General features: G+C 43.5%; 1 protein-coding gene across 2 annotated transcripts in view; it reads left to right on the forward strand.

The window, feature by feature from the left end:
* The first annotated feature begins 16,441 nt into the window (after nucleotides 1-16,441).
* LOC120999223 (charged multivesicular body protein 2a-like) overlaps nucleotides 16,442-20,840 on the forward strand; it is a 51,318-nt gene continuing 46,919 nt past the window's right edge. The window contains exons 1-4 of one of the 2 annotated variants that reach the window (XM_040430100.1): nucleotides 16,442-16,609; nucleotides 16,964-17,143; nucleotides 17,930-18,069; nucleotides 19,183-19,244. In XM_040430100.1, coding sequence (XP_040286034.1) covers nucleotides 16,442-16,609; nucleotides 16,964-17,143; nucleotides 17,930-18,069; nucleotides 19,183-19,244 — 550 coding nt within the window. The remainder of the gene's footprint in view (nucleotides 16,610-16,963; nucleotides 17,144-17,929; nucleotides 18,070-19,182; nucleotides 19,245-20,840) is intronic. The other variant, XM_040430098.1, reaches the window with a different exon arrangement.

The following is a 20,840-nucleotide window of genomic DNA, read 5'->3' on the forward strand; positions in this document are numbered from 1 at the left end:
AACTCACAAAGGAAACTGATCACAAGAAAAATATACCCAAAAGAAACTTGGATTACCCAAAAGAAACTACGGGGAAAGTTCTTGAGAACTGGTCCCATCTGAAACTCTGCCTACCTCTGACCTGGTAACATATACTGTTTTTATTGCTCGTGATATTAATAAGATATTTCTCTCGGTATATAGCCAAAAGTCCCCATGCTGTGGGAATATACAGGGCGGGCCATTTATATGGATAGACCTTAATAAAATGGGAATGGTTGGTGATATTAACTTCCTGTTTGTGGCACATTAGTATATGTGAGGGGGGAAACTTTTCAAGATGGGTGGTGACCATGGCGGCCATTTTGAAGTCGGCCATTTTGAATCCAACTTTTTTTTTTTTTAATAAGAAGAGGGTCATGTGACACATCAAACTTATTGGGAATTTCACAAGAAAAACAATGATGTGCTTGGTTTTAACGTAACGTGAGTTATTTACAAGTTTCTGACCACTTATAAAATGTGTTCAATGTGCTGCCCATTGTGTTGGATTGTCAATGCAACCCTCTTCTCCCACTCTTCACACACTGATAGCAACACCGCAGGAGAAATGCTAGCACAGGCTTCCAGTATCCATAGTTTCAGGTGCTGCACATCTCGTATCTTCATATCATAGACGATTGCCTTCAGATGATACGAGATGTGCAGCACCTGAAACTACAGATACTGGAAGCCTGTGCTAGCATTTCTCCTGCGGTGTTGCTATCAGTGTGTGAAGAGTGGGAGAAAAGGGTTGCATTGACAATCCAACACAATGGGCAGCACATTGAACACATTTTGTAAGTGGTCAGAAACTTGTAACTAACTCATGAAAGAATAAAGTTACGCTAAAACCAAGCACACCATTGTTTTTCTTGTGAAATTCCCAATAAGTTTGATGTGTCACATGACCCTCTTCCTATTGAAAAAACAAAAGTAGGATTCAAAATGGCTGACTTCAAAATGGCCGCCATGTTTACCACCCATCTTGAAAAGTTTCCCCCCTCACATATACTAATGTGCCACAAACAGGAAGTTAATATCACCAACCATTCCCATTTTATTAAGGTGTATCCATATAAATGGCCCACCCTGTAGAATATATAGTGTTAGGCGCCTCCATAATGCTGATTAGTCTCTTAGCAAAAATGCATATTGCTAAAGGAAGATATGACATTATTTGAAAAGAGGACTAAACCCTTGGAAAGTTATTTTTCATAGTCTGATTGCTGAGCTGGATATTTTGTCATATTAATATCATATATTTTTGATTGGTCATAGGGAAACAGAGTCAAGGGATAGCATTTATTTTTCCTATATTAATCCATGTTTTATTGTTATAGCCTGCTTGTTAGACAGAAGATCCTAAGTTTCTCCTGGTATATAAATCATTGGTCTGCTTGTTAAAAGTATAGCATTGACATTTTGTGATAGTAAAATTTAAGTTGTACTGTGCTGGTGAGATAGTAGTGTGTTAGCACCACTGTGTGGCATATTTTGGGTATTATTTTACAGCTTCATTGTTTGTCTTTGCAATCGTATTGATTTTATATTCTTGATTTGTATCGTGTATAATAAATTGCATATATATTTTTGCATAGACAATTGTCCCTTTGTTTCACTGCTTGCACAAATCAAATTAAGATACTCGATAAAAAAAACTTAGAGGCGATTATGTCCGCCTGAAGGATCATATAAATTTTTTTTTTTTTGATCCTCGCTTTTATATGAAGATTCTTTTTATATAGAAGATATTCGACAAAAGTGGAGGCACTGCTGAGCGAGATAATTCTTTAATTGATTGTGCAAATAGTGAAGGGTCCATATTTCTTCTTGGCTAGCCGGATTGTTACTGACATGTGTATATTGATTATTGATCAGAAAAAACATGAGTGGAACAGGCAGTGACCCAGGTAATGGCCAGGCTACAGCAGATAGTCCATCTTACCCGGAGCAGATAATCTCTAAGGATGTCAAGTATATTTATTCCCCGTTTAAATGGGATAAAAATATAGATGAATGGACTAATGAAATGCAGACAAGAGCCCTGGAAGAACGTGGGGATATATGGAAATTTGGCGGCATGGTTAATAGATACCTGACGTATATAGATGTGACTAAAGATAATACCAAGAGAGACCAACACCTTTTATGCACATTGCCAAAAGGCAAACCAAAAGGCAAAAAGTGACTTAGAGGAGTTACATCTCTGGTATTCCAAAATTCAGCAGACAGGCAAATCAAGCCATACTGTAATTAATGCTGATAGAGATCTGTCTAATATTGTGGGATCTCCAGACCCCCCAAATCTTACACCCTGTAAAAGGGCCTATTAATTATTGGTATTTATGTAAATCTCAATAATTAATATTCATAAATAGGTGAAGATCGTCTAGTGATGACTCCGCCTATTTATGCCTTACTTAACAACAAATCGCTACTGATTGCCTTACGTTAATCACTAAACTAGCTGCATGCGCCTTACTAACTACCGCTAGCAACCACACGTTACACAATAGGTATAAATAACACAGTATTTATTAATCCTTACAGAATATAACATACGCAACACACTAATCATACAGTACCAACAATACACTACAACTATTGCTGCGGTGCCTTACTACTACAAAGGAACATATGTTTATAACCGTATATATCTATATCAAGGGAATGGATATATATAGTTATAACAGCACACAGCAATAAGTACACATACTATAACAATACACTGATACGGTCCTAACTACACTCACAGTCCCAATTCCTCCCCAGAATTTAACTACAATCTCATACATACACTTTATCCGGAGCCCACCCAATCCTGGCACTATACTATCCCTACAGGGAATTACAAGGGGTAAATACAGACACTGCGGCAGCTGGGGTAAACAGGGCAGCCGGGAAGGGGGTAACAGGGGTAATACCAGGGTAGCGGGGATCCTGGGGGAACACGGGGGATTAGGCTCAGGGCAGGGGAAGGTAAGGGTTGAGGGGGTGGAAACCAAGGGAAGCAGGGGCTAGAGGGGAACACAAGGGGATTGGGGTCCGCTGGAGGTGTAAGGGTTAATCAGGGGAAACAGGGAGCAGGGGATCGTTGGTCGTATAGGGTAGGGGAATATCGTTGGTGGTATAGGGTAGGGGGATAAGGGTTAAATGCAGGGCAGGGGATCATTGGTGGTATAGAGTAGGGGGATAAGGGTTAATGATACTCAGTGGTCCGGCTCGTTGTCCAGGGGGGCTCGTTAGTCCAGGGGATGCTTCTTCCTGCCGGTGGTCTTCTTGACTGCTGAGCGGAGCGCCGCCGGCCTATTTAAGCTTGGCGGCGCCCGCTCGCAGTCCCCCCGTTGCCGCCGTGCGCATGCGCACCGCCGGCCTGAACACGGAGCGCGCTTCCAGGGGGGGAACCTTTGATCCTCCCGCCTGTGAAGCGGACGCCTACCTCCGGCGCTGTAATTACAGCGCCGGAGGTTAGCCACTCACAGGGGCATGGGAACTCTTTGTTTCCATGTCTCTGTTAGGCGCACCATCTCCGGCGCGGCCGAAGATGGTGACAAAGGGCAGAGGATCTTATTGATCCTCTGTCCTTTGTAAAGGGCCGACGCTGGACATAATTGTCCAACTGTCGGTCTCCTCCACCACCCCCAGCAGACGCATCTGAGCGGGGGATTTGGGGCACCAGAGCAACTGCCATATATGTTTATGAATGCATGAGGCACATCCATAAACATATATGAATGGACACACATACATATAGGGGGCAAGTAAGCCCACCTATATTACAATATACAATATATATATATATATATATATATATATTATCCATATATAGGGGCACACATATCTATAGATGTCTGGGACACATCCATAGCCATATGTGCCCATACTCATGAAACCCACCCCCAGGATGCATATTCTATACACTGCGTGCAGAATTATTAGGCAAATGAGTATTTTGACCACATCATCCTCTTTATGCATGTTGTCTTACTCCAAGCTGTATAGGCTCGAAAGCCTACTACCAATTAAGCATATTAGGTGATGTGCATCTCTGTAATGAGAAGGGGTGTGGTCTAATGACATCAAACTTCCTTTCCTTTGGCAAAATGGGTCAAAAGAAGGACTTGACAGGCTCAGAAAAGTCAAAAATAGTGAGATATCTTGCAGAGGGATGCAGCACTCTTAAAATTGCAAAGCTTCTGAAGCGTGATCATCGAACAATCAAGCGTTTCATTCAAAATAGTCAACAGGGTCGCAAGAAGCGTGTGGAAAAACCAAGGCGCAAAATAACTGCCCATGAACTGAGAAAAGTCAAGCGTGCAGCTGCCAAGATGCCACTTGCCACCAGTTTGGCCATATTTCAGAGCTGCAACATCACTGGAGCGCCCAAAAGCACAAGGTGTGCAATACTCAGAGACATGGCCAAGGTAAGAAAGGCTAAAAGACGACCACCACTGAACAAGACACACAAGCTGAAACGTCAAAACTGGGCCAAGAAATATCTCAAGACTGATTTTTCTAAGGTTTTATGGACTGATGAAATGAGAGTGAGTCTTGATGGGCCAGATGGATGGGCCCGTGGCTGGATTGGTAAAGGGCAGAGAGCTCCAGTCCGACTCAGACTCCAGCAAGGTGGAGGTGGAGTACTGGTTTGGGCTGGTATCATCAAAGATGAGCTTGTGGGGCCTTTTCGGGTTGAGGATGGAGTCAAGCTCAACTCCCAGTCCTACTGCCAGTTTCTGGAAGACACCTTCTTCAAGCAGTGGTACAGGAAGAAGTCTGCATCCTTCAAGAAAAACATGATTTTCATGCAGGACAATGCTCCATCACACGCGTCCAAGTACTCCACAGCGTGGCTGGCAAGAAAGGGTATAAAAGAAGAAAATCTAATGACATGGCCTCCTTGTTCACCTGATCTGAACCCCATTGAGAACCTGTGGTCCATCATCAAATGTGAGATTTACAAGGAGGGAAAACAGTACACCTCTCTGAACAGTGTCTGGGAGGCTGTGGTTGCTGCTGCACGCAATGTTGATGGTGAACAGATCAAAACACTGACAGAATCCATGGATGGCAGGCTTTTGAGTGTCCTTGCAAAGAAAGGTGGCTATATTGGTCACTGATTTGTTTTTGTTTTGTTTTTGAATGTCAGAAATGTATATTTGTGAATGTTGAGATGTTATATTGGTTTCACTGGTAAAAATAAATAATTGAAATGGGTATATATTTGTTTTTTGTTAAGTTGCCTAATAATTATGCACAGTAATAGTCACCTGCACACACAGATATCCCCCTAAAATAGTTAAAACTAAAAACAAACTAAAAACTACTTCCAAAAATATTCAGCTTTGATATTAATGAGTTTTTTGGGTTCATTGAGAACATGGTTGTTGTTCAATAATAAAATTAATCCTCAAAAATACAACTTGCCTAATAATTCTGCACTCCCTGTATACATAGAGATGTATGCTGCCAAAAGGGGGCATACATACATCTCTATGTATGAATACACAACCCACCTGGACGGGCCCAGAGAAAGGGCCTATATATATGCATATATGCCTGGGCACATATACATATATATATTTGACACTTCCCTCAACACACCCCAACATCCAGACATGTCATCACATGCTCTTAAAGCAGACTCCATCCCAGACCATAAGCCACCTGAAAGTGATGGCATGATTACGCAGGAGGCGTTGACCTAATTAAGTTGGGCATTCCAAACTGTAACCACCTTACTAGGTGTCAGCAACATGGAAGCCCCTAGAAGTGTCTCTCCACATATTCCCCTGGATAGAGATGTAAGGGTTAAATCCCCTATGCCATATGTGTCTGATGGAAGTGATCAAAATGCATGTGATTCTGACAGTGATGTAGAAAAATGTGTGTCTTATTGCCTACCACACAGGCATGAGTTTGCCCATAAGGGGGATCTGGGTCCCAGGCGACCATCATATGCTGAAGTGGTCTCTAGGAGGAAAAATCCTCAGTATTCAGAAAAGGATCAGAGTTCCTCAAGCATCATTACGTTTCTGAATGCCATTGTGCCCAAGTTCTTTAAGAAAGGTTCTTCTCAAATAGCAAACCACTTAGAACTGTATGAGTCCACTATGGATTCTTTAAAGTTGTACTCTGATGTTGATAGGATCAGATTCCTACCATGGGCATTTGAAGATAAGTACCGTCACTATTTTATTTCCTTTAGGTATAGACGAATTCAAGATTGGCAAGATGTCTTGCATGAAATTAAACTGGAATTCGGACCTTACCGAACCATTACTGCTGCAAAACGGGACATATATAAGCTTACATGTAGGCCCAATCAGAGTCCCCGTGAATTCCTCTCTGTCCTTAAAAATGCCTATGGGTTGGCATATAGATCCCCAAATTGGGAATCTAAAGAGTTTAAGCAGCTGTTCTATGATGCAATGCCAACCCAAATCAAACTTAGCCTAGCTAGAGATCTTGATATTGAAGCTCCCTTGGATAGGTTGGTGACGGCTGCCATCACACTGTATAATATCAGTGAGTGCCATGTTACAGGTGAGAGGAGGTTCAAAAAGTCCCCAGAGCAGAATATAGCTGAAGCTAAGGTAAACCCTAGCTTGGGATTTGAAACGTAAGTGCCCTCAATCTACAGGACCTGTCCAACAAGCCCAGTGACAACAGGTAGGACCCAAACAGAAAAAACCCCAAAACCTTAATGGGTCTGAAGCGGATAATTCTGGTGCTGGGAGGTCTAACTACCGTCCCAATTACAATAGGGGTTCCCAGGGATATAGGCCCTCTAACAATAGGGGTTCCCAGGGATACAGGCGCTGGAATAACAGGCCCAGACAACAAAGGGAAGATAGGCAAGAACCCTCAAATTCACCTAGGAAGTAGGTCACCCACCAATAACCAGGGTGCCCCACAAAATCAAAATGTGCGCAAACCAAACAGGTTTGATCAACTGGCAGAACAAGTGGCCCAGCTGAGTGACATCATAAGTTGTCCCAGGGGTCCCAAGGAAAACAGCCTGAAACTTTTTTAGGGGCAACTCCAGGTCCCAGCTCAGTACCATAAAGCAAATAGGGCAGGGTCAGAGCCCAGGCCACTGCAAGGTTATCAAGGTGGTTGAGAAAGAATCTAAATAGATTTCTAATCATATTTTGCCTTGCAGTGTTCCTGACCCTAAAATTGGGGCAGGGAGGAGGTGTCTAATATGTTATCTATTTTGCAGACTAATCTTGTCAATCCCTGCAATCCTGTGTCTTCTCCAACAAGTGATCCTATCGTATTAGCGTCAGGCTGTGAACCGTCTATAAACTGTGACATAGTCCAGTTTTCCCCAAAGGTGGGGGCTACTACTCCTGCTTTGTGCAGCAGAGATGTGAAGGATTCACCAGAGGTCGCGACGCTGCAGAGAGGTCACGCTCTCAGAAAGCATGAAAAGAATAAACACCCTAACTTCCTATGTGATTTATTTCAGGTTGAAGGCCAATATTTTGTGGATTCTTATCTTCAAGATGAACATATCGGGCCAATCAGGGGTTTAATTGATACGTGATCAAAGGCCACTATCTTATCACATAGTTATTTCCAACAGGTTCTGGATTTAACAGCAAAGAGACCGAGATTGAAATCGTTCGATGGCTCTTTGATAAGTGTAGGTGGAGATGCTTTGCAGGTAAAAGGTACATCATAGTTGACATTTAAAATTGGCAAGAGGACAATTAGACACCCCACACTGATTGTGGACCTTCCATATGATCGGCTGATCATAGGAATTGACCTTCTGAAAAGGTTGAGTTCCATAATAGACTTCATTAATGAAGCAGTTCTTGACTCAGGTGAAGGCACCCATTGCCTACGATTAATCTTGCAATGCACAAACCCAATGTGGTTGTCATGTGATTGAAGAGATGCCTAACTCTGTTGAAGTTCATTTTAGGAACAGTCAAACGCCTGATGTAACGATCCTGATTAATGGTAAGCCCGAGGAAGCTGTCAACGGTGCCCCTCATATCATTACCATCCAGAGGGACATAATCGAAAAGGTAACCTTGGATGAGGATGTATTGACTATTTCCCTTGAAGGGGGAAGTGATGAAGTCGCAGACCTGGCCAAGTATACTCAATCCATGGTACGGATTGAAAAGGTCAATAACAATTTATTGATTCCCATACAGGTGAACAATATACTCCGGGTGAAATATGCCAAATTGGATCTGAAATCCGAAGCCAGCTACATAAGCCTAGGACTCTTAAAACAGGTCACCAATAGAGTTGAGCGGACACCTGGATGTTCTGGTTCGGCCAAACTTCACAAAAAAGTTCGAGTTCGGAACCCGAACTTGACCCCGAACCCCATTGAAGTCAATGGGGACCCAAACCTTTGAGCACTAAAATGGCTCTAAAAATGTAATGGAAAGGGCTAGAGGGCTGCAAATACCAGCAAAATGTGGTTAAGACCATGGCAAGTGCTCTGCAAACAAAAGTGGATAGGGAAATGACTTTAAATAACATAAAATACGTAAAAATAAAAAATAATAATCTTGATCTAAGAGGACGAGGTCCATATGGAGTAGGAGGTTGAGGAGGCGGTGGATGTGGCGGTGTATGTGGAAGCGGCGGTGGAGGAGGTAGCCTACACTGTTTTTTGTTTTTAAATTTATTTTTATTTTTTTAAATTAGGGTACACCCCAAAACATTGGGAAATATAACCTGTGATAACCCCCTCCAGTCGTGCTAAACACACGTTCAGACAATACACTGGCTGCAGGGCAGGCCAGCACCTCCAAGGGGTAAAGGGCAAGCTCAGGCCATGTGCCCAATTTGGAGACCCAGAAGTTGCAGGGGCTGACCCCTGTCAGTCAGTTCGTGTAGGCGTGTGCACACATACTGCCCCACTATGTCGCACGTCCCCGTGATGTTCACGATCCAATCTGATATCTGCTCTATCAACTTTCGATGTTCTTTTATGCGCCAGCCATAGTGATCACGGGTGGCGGGGAATCAGGGTTCCAGGCCGGAGAGGGAGCCTGAGAAAAGGATACCACATGCAAGGGAGGTCAATGGATGAAATCAAATGTAATTGATCGAAATGTGGGACAAAGTATTGAAGCATAAGCTTCCAAATTAAGGAGGGGGCGCGCGGCAATTACCCACTCCTGACTCGGGGAGGTAGTGACGATAAATAACAATACAGGACTCTTAAGATGTCCTGTTATTGGAATGATTAATAAAAAATTATAGGGAATGTCACTGTGGTATTTTTGATTTGTAAACGTTAGCCAGGAGAGGCCCTGCTGCTGCTTTGTTGACTCTAGCTAACTTCTGCCTGATTGCACGTCCCTGTGACGTCCACCATCCATTTGGATATCTTCTCTATCAACTTCTGATGTTCTTTTCTGAGCCTACCATGTTGATCATGGTTATCGGCGAATCAGGGTTCCACGCCGGAGAGGGAGCGTGAGAAAGAGAGACCACATCCAAGGGAGGTTAATTGTTTCAAATAAAAAATGAGTGAAAATATGGGACAAAGTATTAAAGCGTAAATGTGGGACAACTTTTTAAAGTTTAAGCATTGAATGAAAGGATGTGGCGCGCATCAATTAATGAAGAATCTCTTACATTTTATTCCCTGTCCACTATGCAGAGCAGGGGTTTCAATCCGGCAAAATTAGAAAAATGTCACCTGACAATGTAACAGACGATTTTTTATTTATTTATGTTCCTGTCACCTATGCAGAGGTACCCCAGTGACATCCACCATCCATTTGGATATCTTCTCTATCAACTTTCGATGTTCTTTTCTGAGCATACCATGTTGATCACGGTTATCGGCGAATCAGGGTTCCACACCGGCGAGGGAGCGTGAGAAAGAGATACCACATCCAAGGGAGATAAATGTATTAATTTTTTTTTGGGATCGAGTAGAAATATGGGAAAAGTTATTGAGGCGCAAATGTGGGACAAATTATTAAAGCGCAAACGTGGGACAAATTATTGAAGCGCAATTGTGGGACAAATTAGTAAAGCGCAATTGTGGGACAAATTATTGAAGCGCAAATGTGGTACAAAGTTTAAGCATTGAGTGAAAGGAGGTGGCGTGCATCAATTAAAGAAGAATTTCTGAAATTTTATTCCCTGTTAACTATGCAGAGCAGGGGTTTGTTCACGTCCAAAATTGTAAAATGTCAACCCAATAATGTAACAGAAAAATTACAGAAATTTATTAACCTGGTAGAGCAGGGGTCTATGACCGAAAAAAATTGTTTATTGTCACCCGAAAATGTAAAAGAAAAATTATTGAAATTTATTAAGCTGTCAACTAGGTAGAGGAGGGGTATATTACACCCAAAAATTGGTGAATTTCACCCGAAAATGTAACTGACAAATTTTTATTTTATTTTTTACCTGTCTACTAGGTACAGCAGTGGTACATCACACCCAAAAATTGGTGAATCTCACCCGAAAATGTAACAGACAAAGTAGTGAAATGACATAAAATAAAATAAACTTTGTACAAATAAAAATAAAACATTTGATTTATGAGGTGGAGTTCCATATGGAATAGAAGTTTGAGGAGGCGGTGGACGTAGCGGTGTAGGTGGAAACGGCGGTGGAGGAGGACGAGGTAGCCAACACTGTTTTTTGGTTTTAATACATTTTTCTTTTTAATTAGGGTACACTCCAAAAGAGTGTGAAATATCCAAAATACAAGAATGAGCAATTGCGCTGCAGTATAACAATGGCTGGTTAAGGCCGGTATACATGTCTATTCTGCACAAGGTATGGACAAGTCCTGTGGGATCCATGCCTGGTTCATTTTAATGAACGTGAGCTTGTCCACATTGGCTGTGGACAGGCGGCTGCGCTTGTCTGTGATGACGCCCCCTACTGTGCTAAACACACGTTTAGATAATACACTGGCTGCAGGGCAGGCAAGCACCTCCAAGGCATAAAGGGCAAGCTCAGGCTATGTGCCCAATTTGGAGACCCAGAAGTTGAAGGGAGCAGACCCGTCATTCAGTATGTGTAGGCGTGTGCATACATACTGCTCCACCATGTTGGTGAAATGCTGCCTTCTGCTAAGACGTTCCATATCAGCTGGTGGTGCTGGTTGTTGTGGCGTGCTGACAAAGCTTTTCCACATTTTGGCCATGCTAACCCTGCCTTCTGAGGCTGGACAATTGTGTACCTGGCGTTTGTGGGTGCAGGAACCCACCCTCGGAACCACTTGGGAATGACTGTCCGTAAACCCTACGAAATGATCCCTCTTCCTCCTCCTCCTGTGCCACATCCTCTTCCATCATTGCCAGGACTGTTTTTCAAGGAGGCATAGAAGTGGGATAGTAACGCTGAGAATGGCGTTATCGGCACTGGCCATGTTGATGGAGTACTCGAAACAGCGGAACAAGGAACACAGGTCTCGCATGGAGGCCCAGTCATTGGTGGTGAAGTGGTGCTGTTCCGCAGAGCGACTCACCCGTGCGTGCTGCAGCTGAAACTCCACTATCACCTGCTGCTGCTCGCACAGTCTGGCCAGCATGTGCAAGGTGGAGTTCCACCTTGTGGGCACGTCGCATATGAGGCGGTGAGCGGGATGGCCGAAGTTACGCTGCAGCGCTGACAGACGAGCAGCAGCAGGGTGAGAACGCCGAAAGCGCGCACAGACGGCCCGCACTTTATGCAGCAGCTCTGACATATCGGGGTCATTTTTAAGGAATCTCTGCACCACCAAATTCAGCACATGCGCCAGGCAAGGGATGTGCATCAAACCGGCTAGTCCCAGAGCTGCTACGAGATTTCGCCCATTATCGCACACCACCAGGCCGGGCTTGAGGCTCACTGGCACAAACCACTCATCGGTCTGTTGTTCAAGGCCAGTCCACAGCTCCTGCGCGGTGTGGGGTTTGTCCCCCAAACAGATAAGTTTTAAAGCTGCCTGCTGTCATTTACCCCTGGCTGTTACGCTGACCGGATGAGGAGCCGGTAGAGGATGAGGAAGCGGAGTAGGAGGAGGAAGCAACAGGAGGCAAACTGAAGCGCCCTGTAATCCTCGGTGGTGGAAGGACATGCACCAAACTGGTATCCGCCTCAGGCCCAGCCGCCACTGCATTTACCCAGTGTGCTGTTATGGAGATATAACGTCCCTGACCGTGCTTAGTGGTCCACGTGTCCGTAGTGAGGTGCACCTTGCCACAGATGGCGTTACGCAGTGCACACCTGATTTTGTCCCCTACTTGGTTGTGCAGGGAAGGGATGGCTCGCCTGGCGGCTGAGTACGATGTACTGTGGGACAGCCACCGCCATAAGGCCTTTAAAACTATCCGTCTCCACCAGACGGAATGACAGCATTTCAAAGGCCAATCATTTAGAAATGCTGGCATTCAGGGCTAGGGATCGCAGGTGGGTAGGGGGGTACTTCCTCTTCCTCTCCAGTGTTTGGGAGATGGAGAGCTGAACGCTTCCGTGGGACATTGTGGAGATGCTTGGTGACCCAGGTGGTGGTGTTGCTGGCAGATCCTCTGTTTGCGGGGTGGCAGGTGGCACTGTCACTCCAGAGGTGGATGAAGAGGCTGAGACTGCAGCAGAAGAGGAAGCAGGAGGAGCCAGAGCTTTTTGAGGTGTCTACTCCACTGCAGCTCGTGCTTAGCACTTAAATGCCTGGTCATGCAGGTTGTGTAGTGATAATCTTCAGATACCTTAGTGCAGGTGTGTAGAATCAAGGTATTTGAATATTATCACTACACACATGAATTAGATTATAATCATGTTAATCATTTATAAATATATGAATTTATGATTACTGGATGTTTTTAAAGAGTGTTTGATCACTGCACTGTTGTCACTTTACCTTACAATATGTAATACACATTATGAATTATGGGCACATTATGCTATACAGGGAGTGCAGAATTATTAGGCAAGTTGTATTTTTGAGGATTAATTTTATTATTGAACAACAACCATGTTCTCAATGAACCCAAAAAACTCATTAATATCAAAGCTGAATATTTTTGGAAGTAGTTTTTAGTTTGTTTTTAGTTTTAGCTATTTTAGGGGGATATCTGTGTGTGCAGGTGACTATTACTGTGCATAATTATTAGGCAACTTAACAAAAAACTAATATATACCCATTTCAATTATTTATTTTTACCAGTGAAACCAATATAACATCTCAACATTCACAAACATACATTTCTGACATTCAAAAACAAAACAAAACAAATCAGTGACCAATATAGCAACCTTTCTTTGCAAGGACACTCAAAAGCCTGCCATCCATGGATTCTGTCAGTGTTTTGATCTGTTCACCATAAACATTGCGTGCAGCAGCAACCACAGCCTCCCAGACACTGTTCAGAGAGGTGTACTGTTTTCCCTCCTTGTAAATCTCACATTTGATGATGGACCACAGGTTCTCAATGGGGTTCAGATCAGGTGAACAAGGAGGCCATGTCATTATATTTTCTTCTTTTATACCCTTTCTTGCCAGCCACGCTGTGGAGTACTTGGATGCGTGTGATGGAGCATTGTCCTGCATGAAAATCATGTTTATCTTGAAGGATGCAGACTTCTTCCTGTACCACTGCTTGAAGAAGGTGTCTTCCAGAAACTGGCAGTAGGACTGGGAGTTGAGCTTGACTCCATCCTCAACCCGAAAAGGCCCCACAAGCTCATCTTTGATGATACCAGCCCAAACCAGTACTCCACCTCCACCTTGCTGGCGTCTGAGTCGGACTGGAGCTCTCTGCCCTTTATCAATCCAGCCACGGGCCCATCCATCTGGCCCATCAAGACTCACTCTCATTTCATCAGTCCATAAAACCTTAGAAAAATCAGTCTTGAGATATTTCTTGGCCCAGTCTTGACGTTTCAGCTTGTGTGTCTTGTTCAGTGGTGGTCGTCTTTCAGCCTTTCTTACCTTGGCCATGTCTCTGAGTATTGCACACCTTGTGCTTTTGGGCACTCCAGTGATGTTGCAGCTCTGAAATATGGCCAAACTGGTGGCAAGTGGCATCTTGCCTAATAATTATGCACACCTAATATAGGGTGTTGATGTCATTAGACCACACCCCTTCTCATTACAGAGATGCACATCACCTAATATGCTTAATTGGTAATAGGCTTTCGAGCCTATACAGCTTGGAGTAAGACAACATGCATAAAGAGGATGATGTGGTCAAAATACTCATTTGCCTAATAATTCTGCACGCAGTGTATGTGGTATTTTTGTACATTTGATAGTTTATTGGATTAACCAGAGTAATTAATGATTGATTATGTGAACCTATATAAATATGCACATTGCACCATTATGTTTTGTCATTGCTTGAGAAAGATCCTAGGAAGCGGATTGAAACGTTGCGTGTCTGGTGAATAAAGCCGTTATACTTAATTTTACTCCTTGGATGTGCCGTGGAATTCCTTCATTATATCAATTTTTTTTTCTTGATAGATATATAGATAGATCTCATATTCTCCTAAACTTACATCATCAATAGCTAATTGTATAGCAGTGGCTAATTGATCTATTAAGCAAATGCAAATGTTGCCACTAGATGCCAGCCCGTCTGAAGACTAGGTGAGACACTCCCCATTCTCAGAGGAAGCCCCCATTTAGCACTGGCCTGCTAATTGAAAACCATTTGGGCATCCTAATGAAGACCTGGGAGGGAGATACTTAAAATGCACAGCCACCCTAGACATGTTGGCTGCTAAACCAGTGGGTGGTCTAACCCATTCAGTAGATGAATGAAATAATATCAGAAGACATAACTCCGACCTCATGGCACCCACAGCCTCAGAACCCTAATAATTGTGTTCAGCCTGACATGGGCTTTGGGCAGAGCCTATGGACGCCATACTGGACAGGAGGCATTTCTCGGTATTCAGGATCTGGCCTTCTGGAATTCATAACTCAATCATATTTGGTGTCTGTATGACCGGGACAAAGTGACTCAGATTATGGGATAATACCTGTACCCGCAGTCCCTGTCATACAGCGAGGAATCGCCGTGATTCATATTGCCACCTCAGTCAGTCTTCTGGGAAGTCGGGGCAGAAACCTGAATAATATCAGACGTCCCAGAAGGCCGGACCGAAAGGAAGGAGGTTCCCTCACAGCCCACCCCTCGGCTGAGGGGGGATAAAAATGGGTGTTTGGGAACAGGTAATTGTCAGCCATTTTGGGGATCCACATCGTTTGGAGTGACTGCCCATATCTTCAGCTGTCTCCACAGCCAGAATATAACTGCTGCATCACAGTAAGCCAATATTCAGTATTTTATCCTTTTTATTTTATCTGTTCACTGCATTGTTATTGTATGTATATTTTTATCTTTTATCTGATACTTTCTTTTTGTATTGCACTGCACTATTGTGTATTAAATTTAAACATTAATAAGTGCCTTCCTTGTGGTCTTATAGAACTTGCTCTTTCGGAGGGAATAACGTTACCAGTAGTGTTTCAGAGGATTTTAGGTCCCATGTAGATAACCTGTGTTACTGTGTTAAATTTGGGTTGAGAGAATATTTGAGTATAGGCCCCTATTGCCTTATAGTATAGGTGGTGGCAGATATTGTGATAGAAAATATTGGGGTTTTAGAATCTAGGGGAGTAAGTTAGCATAATTCCGTCATCTAGAATAGGTGGGTGGGAATTTCTGTGGTAACTTGATGAGTATAATTCACCCCAGTGACGTGACCTATTGAGTAGGGATCGTGACAGTGTAACATTTGATTTCACTGCTGCTGTTTTTTTGGAGTCGCCAATTAATTTGGGCAAACCCTGATCCTGCTGCAAATGCCAAAGTACGTTCAAGCTGCTGCCTGCAGGTGACCACCCAGGACCTCCTTGCACCTTCCATGTTATCAGTGTGTTTTGCTAGTGCTCCATCTCTTGTGTTTGGCATAGAAGATGTCCACTGTCCTCAGGAGCCCTTCATTCTAGAGGTTAGTGGGGGGCCCAGTTTTAGGACCACCGACATCTCATTACTGTACATGAAAACAAATCAGAAAGTCCTCGTACATCATGGAAGCCCATTGAGTCCCCAGTATGGAGAACTTCATGTGGAGCACCTTTTAGTAGACCCTTTAATTCCCAGAGGTGATCAGGATATTGAAAGGACATGGCTGATCCTTCTGTGCCCTATGATAACACTTCCTGTTCTCTGCTCTAGCCTGGACATTGTTAGGATTCCTTTCAGTATTCACATTCTTATTGGCAGTAATCATGTCAACCAGTGTAGACAGTGATTTTGATTGGGAAGATGTCCCTATGACAAAGCTTAACTTCCAGAGTGTAGGACAGGAAGGGTTGTCATTGGGGACACAGGTCCAAGCATCGGGGCTATCTGTTAAATAACAGTTTTATCAGTGGCTGTGACCTTGTAGTGGTTCCTCCTATTAGATCTAAGAAGCAAAGATGGATTTTTTATTTGGCCACCAGAAGACCACAGAGGAGATGCTAAGGCAGAACCAGCGGGTGCTCACCCAGGCCATGAGGGAGCTCGACCGAGAGAAGCAGAAACTGGAGCAACAAGAGAAGAAAATCATAACCGACATTAAAAAGATGGCCAAACAGGGGCAAATGGTGGGTAACTGAGCAGATGGCATATGTGGTGTGTGTGGCAGCCTTACGTCAGAGCACCTGTATATAAGCTGATTATTACGGTACAGGAATCATGGCTGTGAGGTGTCCAGTGTAGCGGTTGAATATCATCTATTATCCCTTGTGTTCAACTGTTTCGTACAAGTTGACTTTGTTGATGAGATGAGTGACAGAAAGTCCAGAAGATTTCCTTCCCCCAGGATCCCCTCTACATCCATATGTGACACTGTTAACAGCTGCTCCTCCTAAGCTCCAGACTTTGGTACCTGACACTTTAAGAAAAGGTATTATCAGCCGGCTGTACCTCAATTTAATGATGCTGTTTGTCATCTCCAGGATTCTGTCAAAATTATGGCTAACGATATGGTCCAAACGCGGCGATACATGAAGAAGTTCATAACGATGAAGGCAAACATCCAGGCCGTGTCTCTAAAGATCCAGACCCTGAAGTCTAACAACTCCATGGCCCAGGCTATGAAAGGGGTTTCTAAAGCCATGGCCACCATGAACAGACAGGTACAGAGCAGCTCATCTTTACCATACTGAGCGTCATTAGGAGTCACTGCTGAGAAGCACAGGGCTACAAATGTGATGATTAAAGTGGCTGTCCGGGTTCAGAGCTGTACCCGGACATACCCTTATTTTCACCCAGGCAGCCCCCCTGAGGCTAGCATCGGAGCATCTCATGTTCCGATGCGCTCCCTTGCCCTGCGCTGTATCGCGCAGGGCAAGGTCTCTTTTGAACTGCTCCGATGCTCAAGTCAGGGGGGCTGCCGGGGTGAAAATGGAGTTCTGTCCGGGTTCAGCTCTGAACCCGGACAACCCCTTTAACAGTGTATGGTGGAAATCCCAGCCATTGCAAAACTACAGCCCCCAGCATGTTTTGACAGCCAAAGGCTGGTGTCTGGGATGAAGTGTTTTTGCACTTATGGCACAAACTACAACAGGTTCAGTTTATGGAACATTGCGGCAGTAGCAGGTCTACATGGTCAGATATTGCATTTTTGACCCAGCAGAGCCGCTAGTTTATTAGTCATGGACTCCATATCACAGGGGCAACAGAAGCTTGTCTATAGTCAGAGGATTCTTTTAAGTGGCTCCCCATATCTCAGATTCTGGGATATTGGGTTTAACTACAGTCATCCCTAAAGTTTTTGTGTTCAGCTGGAGCTAGGTTGGAGCCAGAGTGGTTAGAAATGTCTCACTGGCTCCTACCATCTTACCACAGTATTTCTCCTCTCTCGCTTTCTGAGTTTTGGAGATTTCTTCTTCATTCTTTATTTTTCCTGCATTTTCTTGTAGTTGAAGCTTCCTCAGATCCAGAAGATAATGATGGAATTTGAAAAGCAATCAGAAATTATGGACATAAAGGAGGAAATGATGAATGATGCCATTGACGACGCCATGGGTGACGAAGACGATGAAGAGACGTACGTAGACACGTTCTAAAATGTGGTGTCATTCAGAGTTTAGCATTTTTTTAGCATTTATAATATGGAACCCCATCAACTTTAAGACCTTTTCTTTAGATGTTTTGTCTCATTACAAACATCATCCCTTGTCCACAGGATAGAGGGATAAGTGTTTGATGGTTAAGGGTCATGTGTTCCCATCTTTGAACTGAGCGGTGGTCATGCATGCGTACTGCTGCTTCATTCAGCTCTGTGAGTTGGACCCCCGCTAATCAGACACTTATCCCTTATTGTGCGGTTAATTGTTTGTAATAGAACAACCCCTTTTAACCCCTTTCCTACCAGCGGCGTAGAGCGCTGGAGCGATGGGCAAGCATGGCGCCCGCTCGGCAGTAATGCCAATCGCGGTAATTAAAGCCTTTAGATGCTATGATCAAGTGAGAACCCGGCATCTAAAGGGTGAAAAAACAGTTTCTTACTGGCATCTGCTGCGGACAGTGAGGATGCCAGTAATTGATTTAAATGCGCTAGGTTTCGCTGAAGAGACCCAGGACATTTAAGCTGCAATTCTTATTTTGGCCAGCTGGTGGCAGGCCAACATAAGAAATTCACAATTTTGAACATTAAATGGATGTAAAAAATCCATGATTGTTCAGACTTAAAAACTAAAATTTTAATTTTTTAGGCGCAAATATGAGCTTCAAAATAATACCAAAAACATAAAAAAACTTAAATTAAAAATAAATATAAATGTTTAAATCGCCCCCCACTTCCATAGAATAAAAAAAGGCTTCCACCTCATCATAAATTAAGTGCATCCTCCTGCACTCCATGTACCTGTAATGAAATCCATTTTATTCATCGTTTATGACTGAAAACTGGTGTAAATAATGATGAATCTGCTGGGGCTGATGGCCTCGCTCTTTCCACTCCCTCTTTTCAGAAACTGGCGAGGGGGGAGTAGAAATGCCAATTGCAACTAAAATTAACAGCAGTGGTATTTAAAAAGTTGCAAACCTACGGTTTGTAACTTTTTATTTTATTTTATATATTTTTTTTTATGCCATTTTTTGGTGTAGCAGGCATAGTAACTGTTGTTCCATCAGTGCTGTGTAATGAATGACTCTCTTCTTCCATCTGCAGTGATGCTGTGGTCTCTCAAGTCCTGGATGAATTGGGCCTCACACTGACTGATGAGCTGTCCAGTGAGTATATATACAGTACAGACCAAAAGTTTGGACACACCTTCTCATTCAAAGGGTTTTCTTTATTTTCATGACTATGAAGGCATCAAAACTATGAATTAACACATGTGGAATTATATACATAACAAACAAGTGTGAAACAACTGAAAATATGTCATATTCTAGGTTCTTCAAAGTAGCCACCTTTTGCTTTGATTACTGTTTTGCACACTCTTGGCATTCTCTTGATGAGCTTCAAGAGGTAGTTCCCTGAAATGGTCTTCCAACAGTCTTGAAGGAGTTCCTAGAGATGCTTAGCACTTGTTGGCCCTTTTGCCTTCACTCTGCGGTCCAGCTCACCCCAAACCATCTCGATTGGGTTCAGGTCCGGTGACTGTGGAGGCCAAGTCATCTGGCGCAGCACCCCATCACTCTCCTTCATGGTCAAATAGCCCTTACTTTCAAAGTTTTCCCAATTTTTTGGCTGACTGACTGACCTTCATTTCTTAAAGTAATGATGGCCACTCGTTTTTCTTTACTTAGCTGCTTCTTTCTTGCCATAATACAAATTCTAACAGTCTATTCAGTAGGACTATCAGCTGTGTATCCACCTGACTTCTCCTCAACGCAACTGATGGTCCCAACCCCATTTATAAGGCAAGAAATCCCACTTATTAAACCTGACAGGGCACACCTGTGAAGTGAAAACCATTTCAGGGAACTACCTCTTGAAGCTCATCAAGAGAATGCAAGAGTGTGCAAAGCAGTAATCAAAACAAAAGGTGGCTACTTTGAAGAACCTAGAATATGACATATTTTCAGTTGTTTCACACTTGTTTGTTATGTATATAATTCCACATGTGTTAATTCATAGTTTTGATGCCTTCAGTGTGAATCTACAATTTTCATAGTCATGAAAATAAAGAAAACTCTTTGAATGAGAAGGTGTGTCCAAACTTTTGGTCTGTACTGTATATATATATTTTATCTATCCTTTTACAATGGATCAATTAAAGGGAACCTGTCACCTCCTAAATGCATGTAAACCCGCCAGCAGTACCTCAGGGTAGCCCGCAGTGTGATACTAATCATACTTTTCATCCTGCAGTCCGATGCTGCATAAGGTCAGAAAACAATCTTTTATCCTCCGTCCGTGCTAATTTGCATGTCAGCTTCAAGTCAAGGTAACCACGCCCCCTCTTGCCCCTTAATTCGGCTTCGCTTTCCGAAGTCTTGCGCATGCGCATTGCCATCTATTTTACTGCGCGATCCCATGCCCTGGCAGTAAAACATTTATTGGAAATCAGTGCACGACGCGGGAGACATGACGATTAGCACCACAAGCCGGCCTACGACCGTTTTGCGTTGTGTGACGCTTTCTCAAGGCCTCTACCGGGAGAGTCATGGGGGGGAAAAACTGTGAGATCTTTAAATGAATGGGTTCTTTAGGGTTGGACCCCCACCTATGAGCTGAGGGGTTTTCATTAGTGCTATGGTGTAACATGACACCACATCTTGGGGGGATCCTCTGGGATTTCAGGTTGCACCATATACTGTCTTTTCATTCTTAAAAGGTCACAAGGTTTTAATTGGTGGGAGTCTGAGTACAGAAACCTC

The sequence above is a fragment of the Bufo bufo genome, chromosome 1, assembly GCF_905171765.1.
Source record: "Bufo bufo chromosome 1, aBufBuf1.1, whole genome shotgun sequence".
NCBI lineage: Eukaryota > Metazoa > Chordata > Amphibia > Anura > Bufonidae > Bufo > Bufo bufo.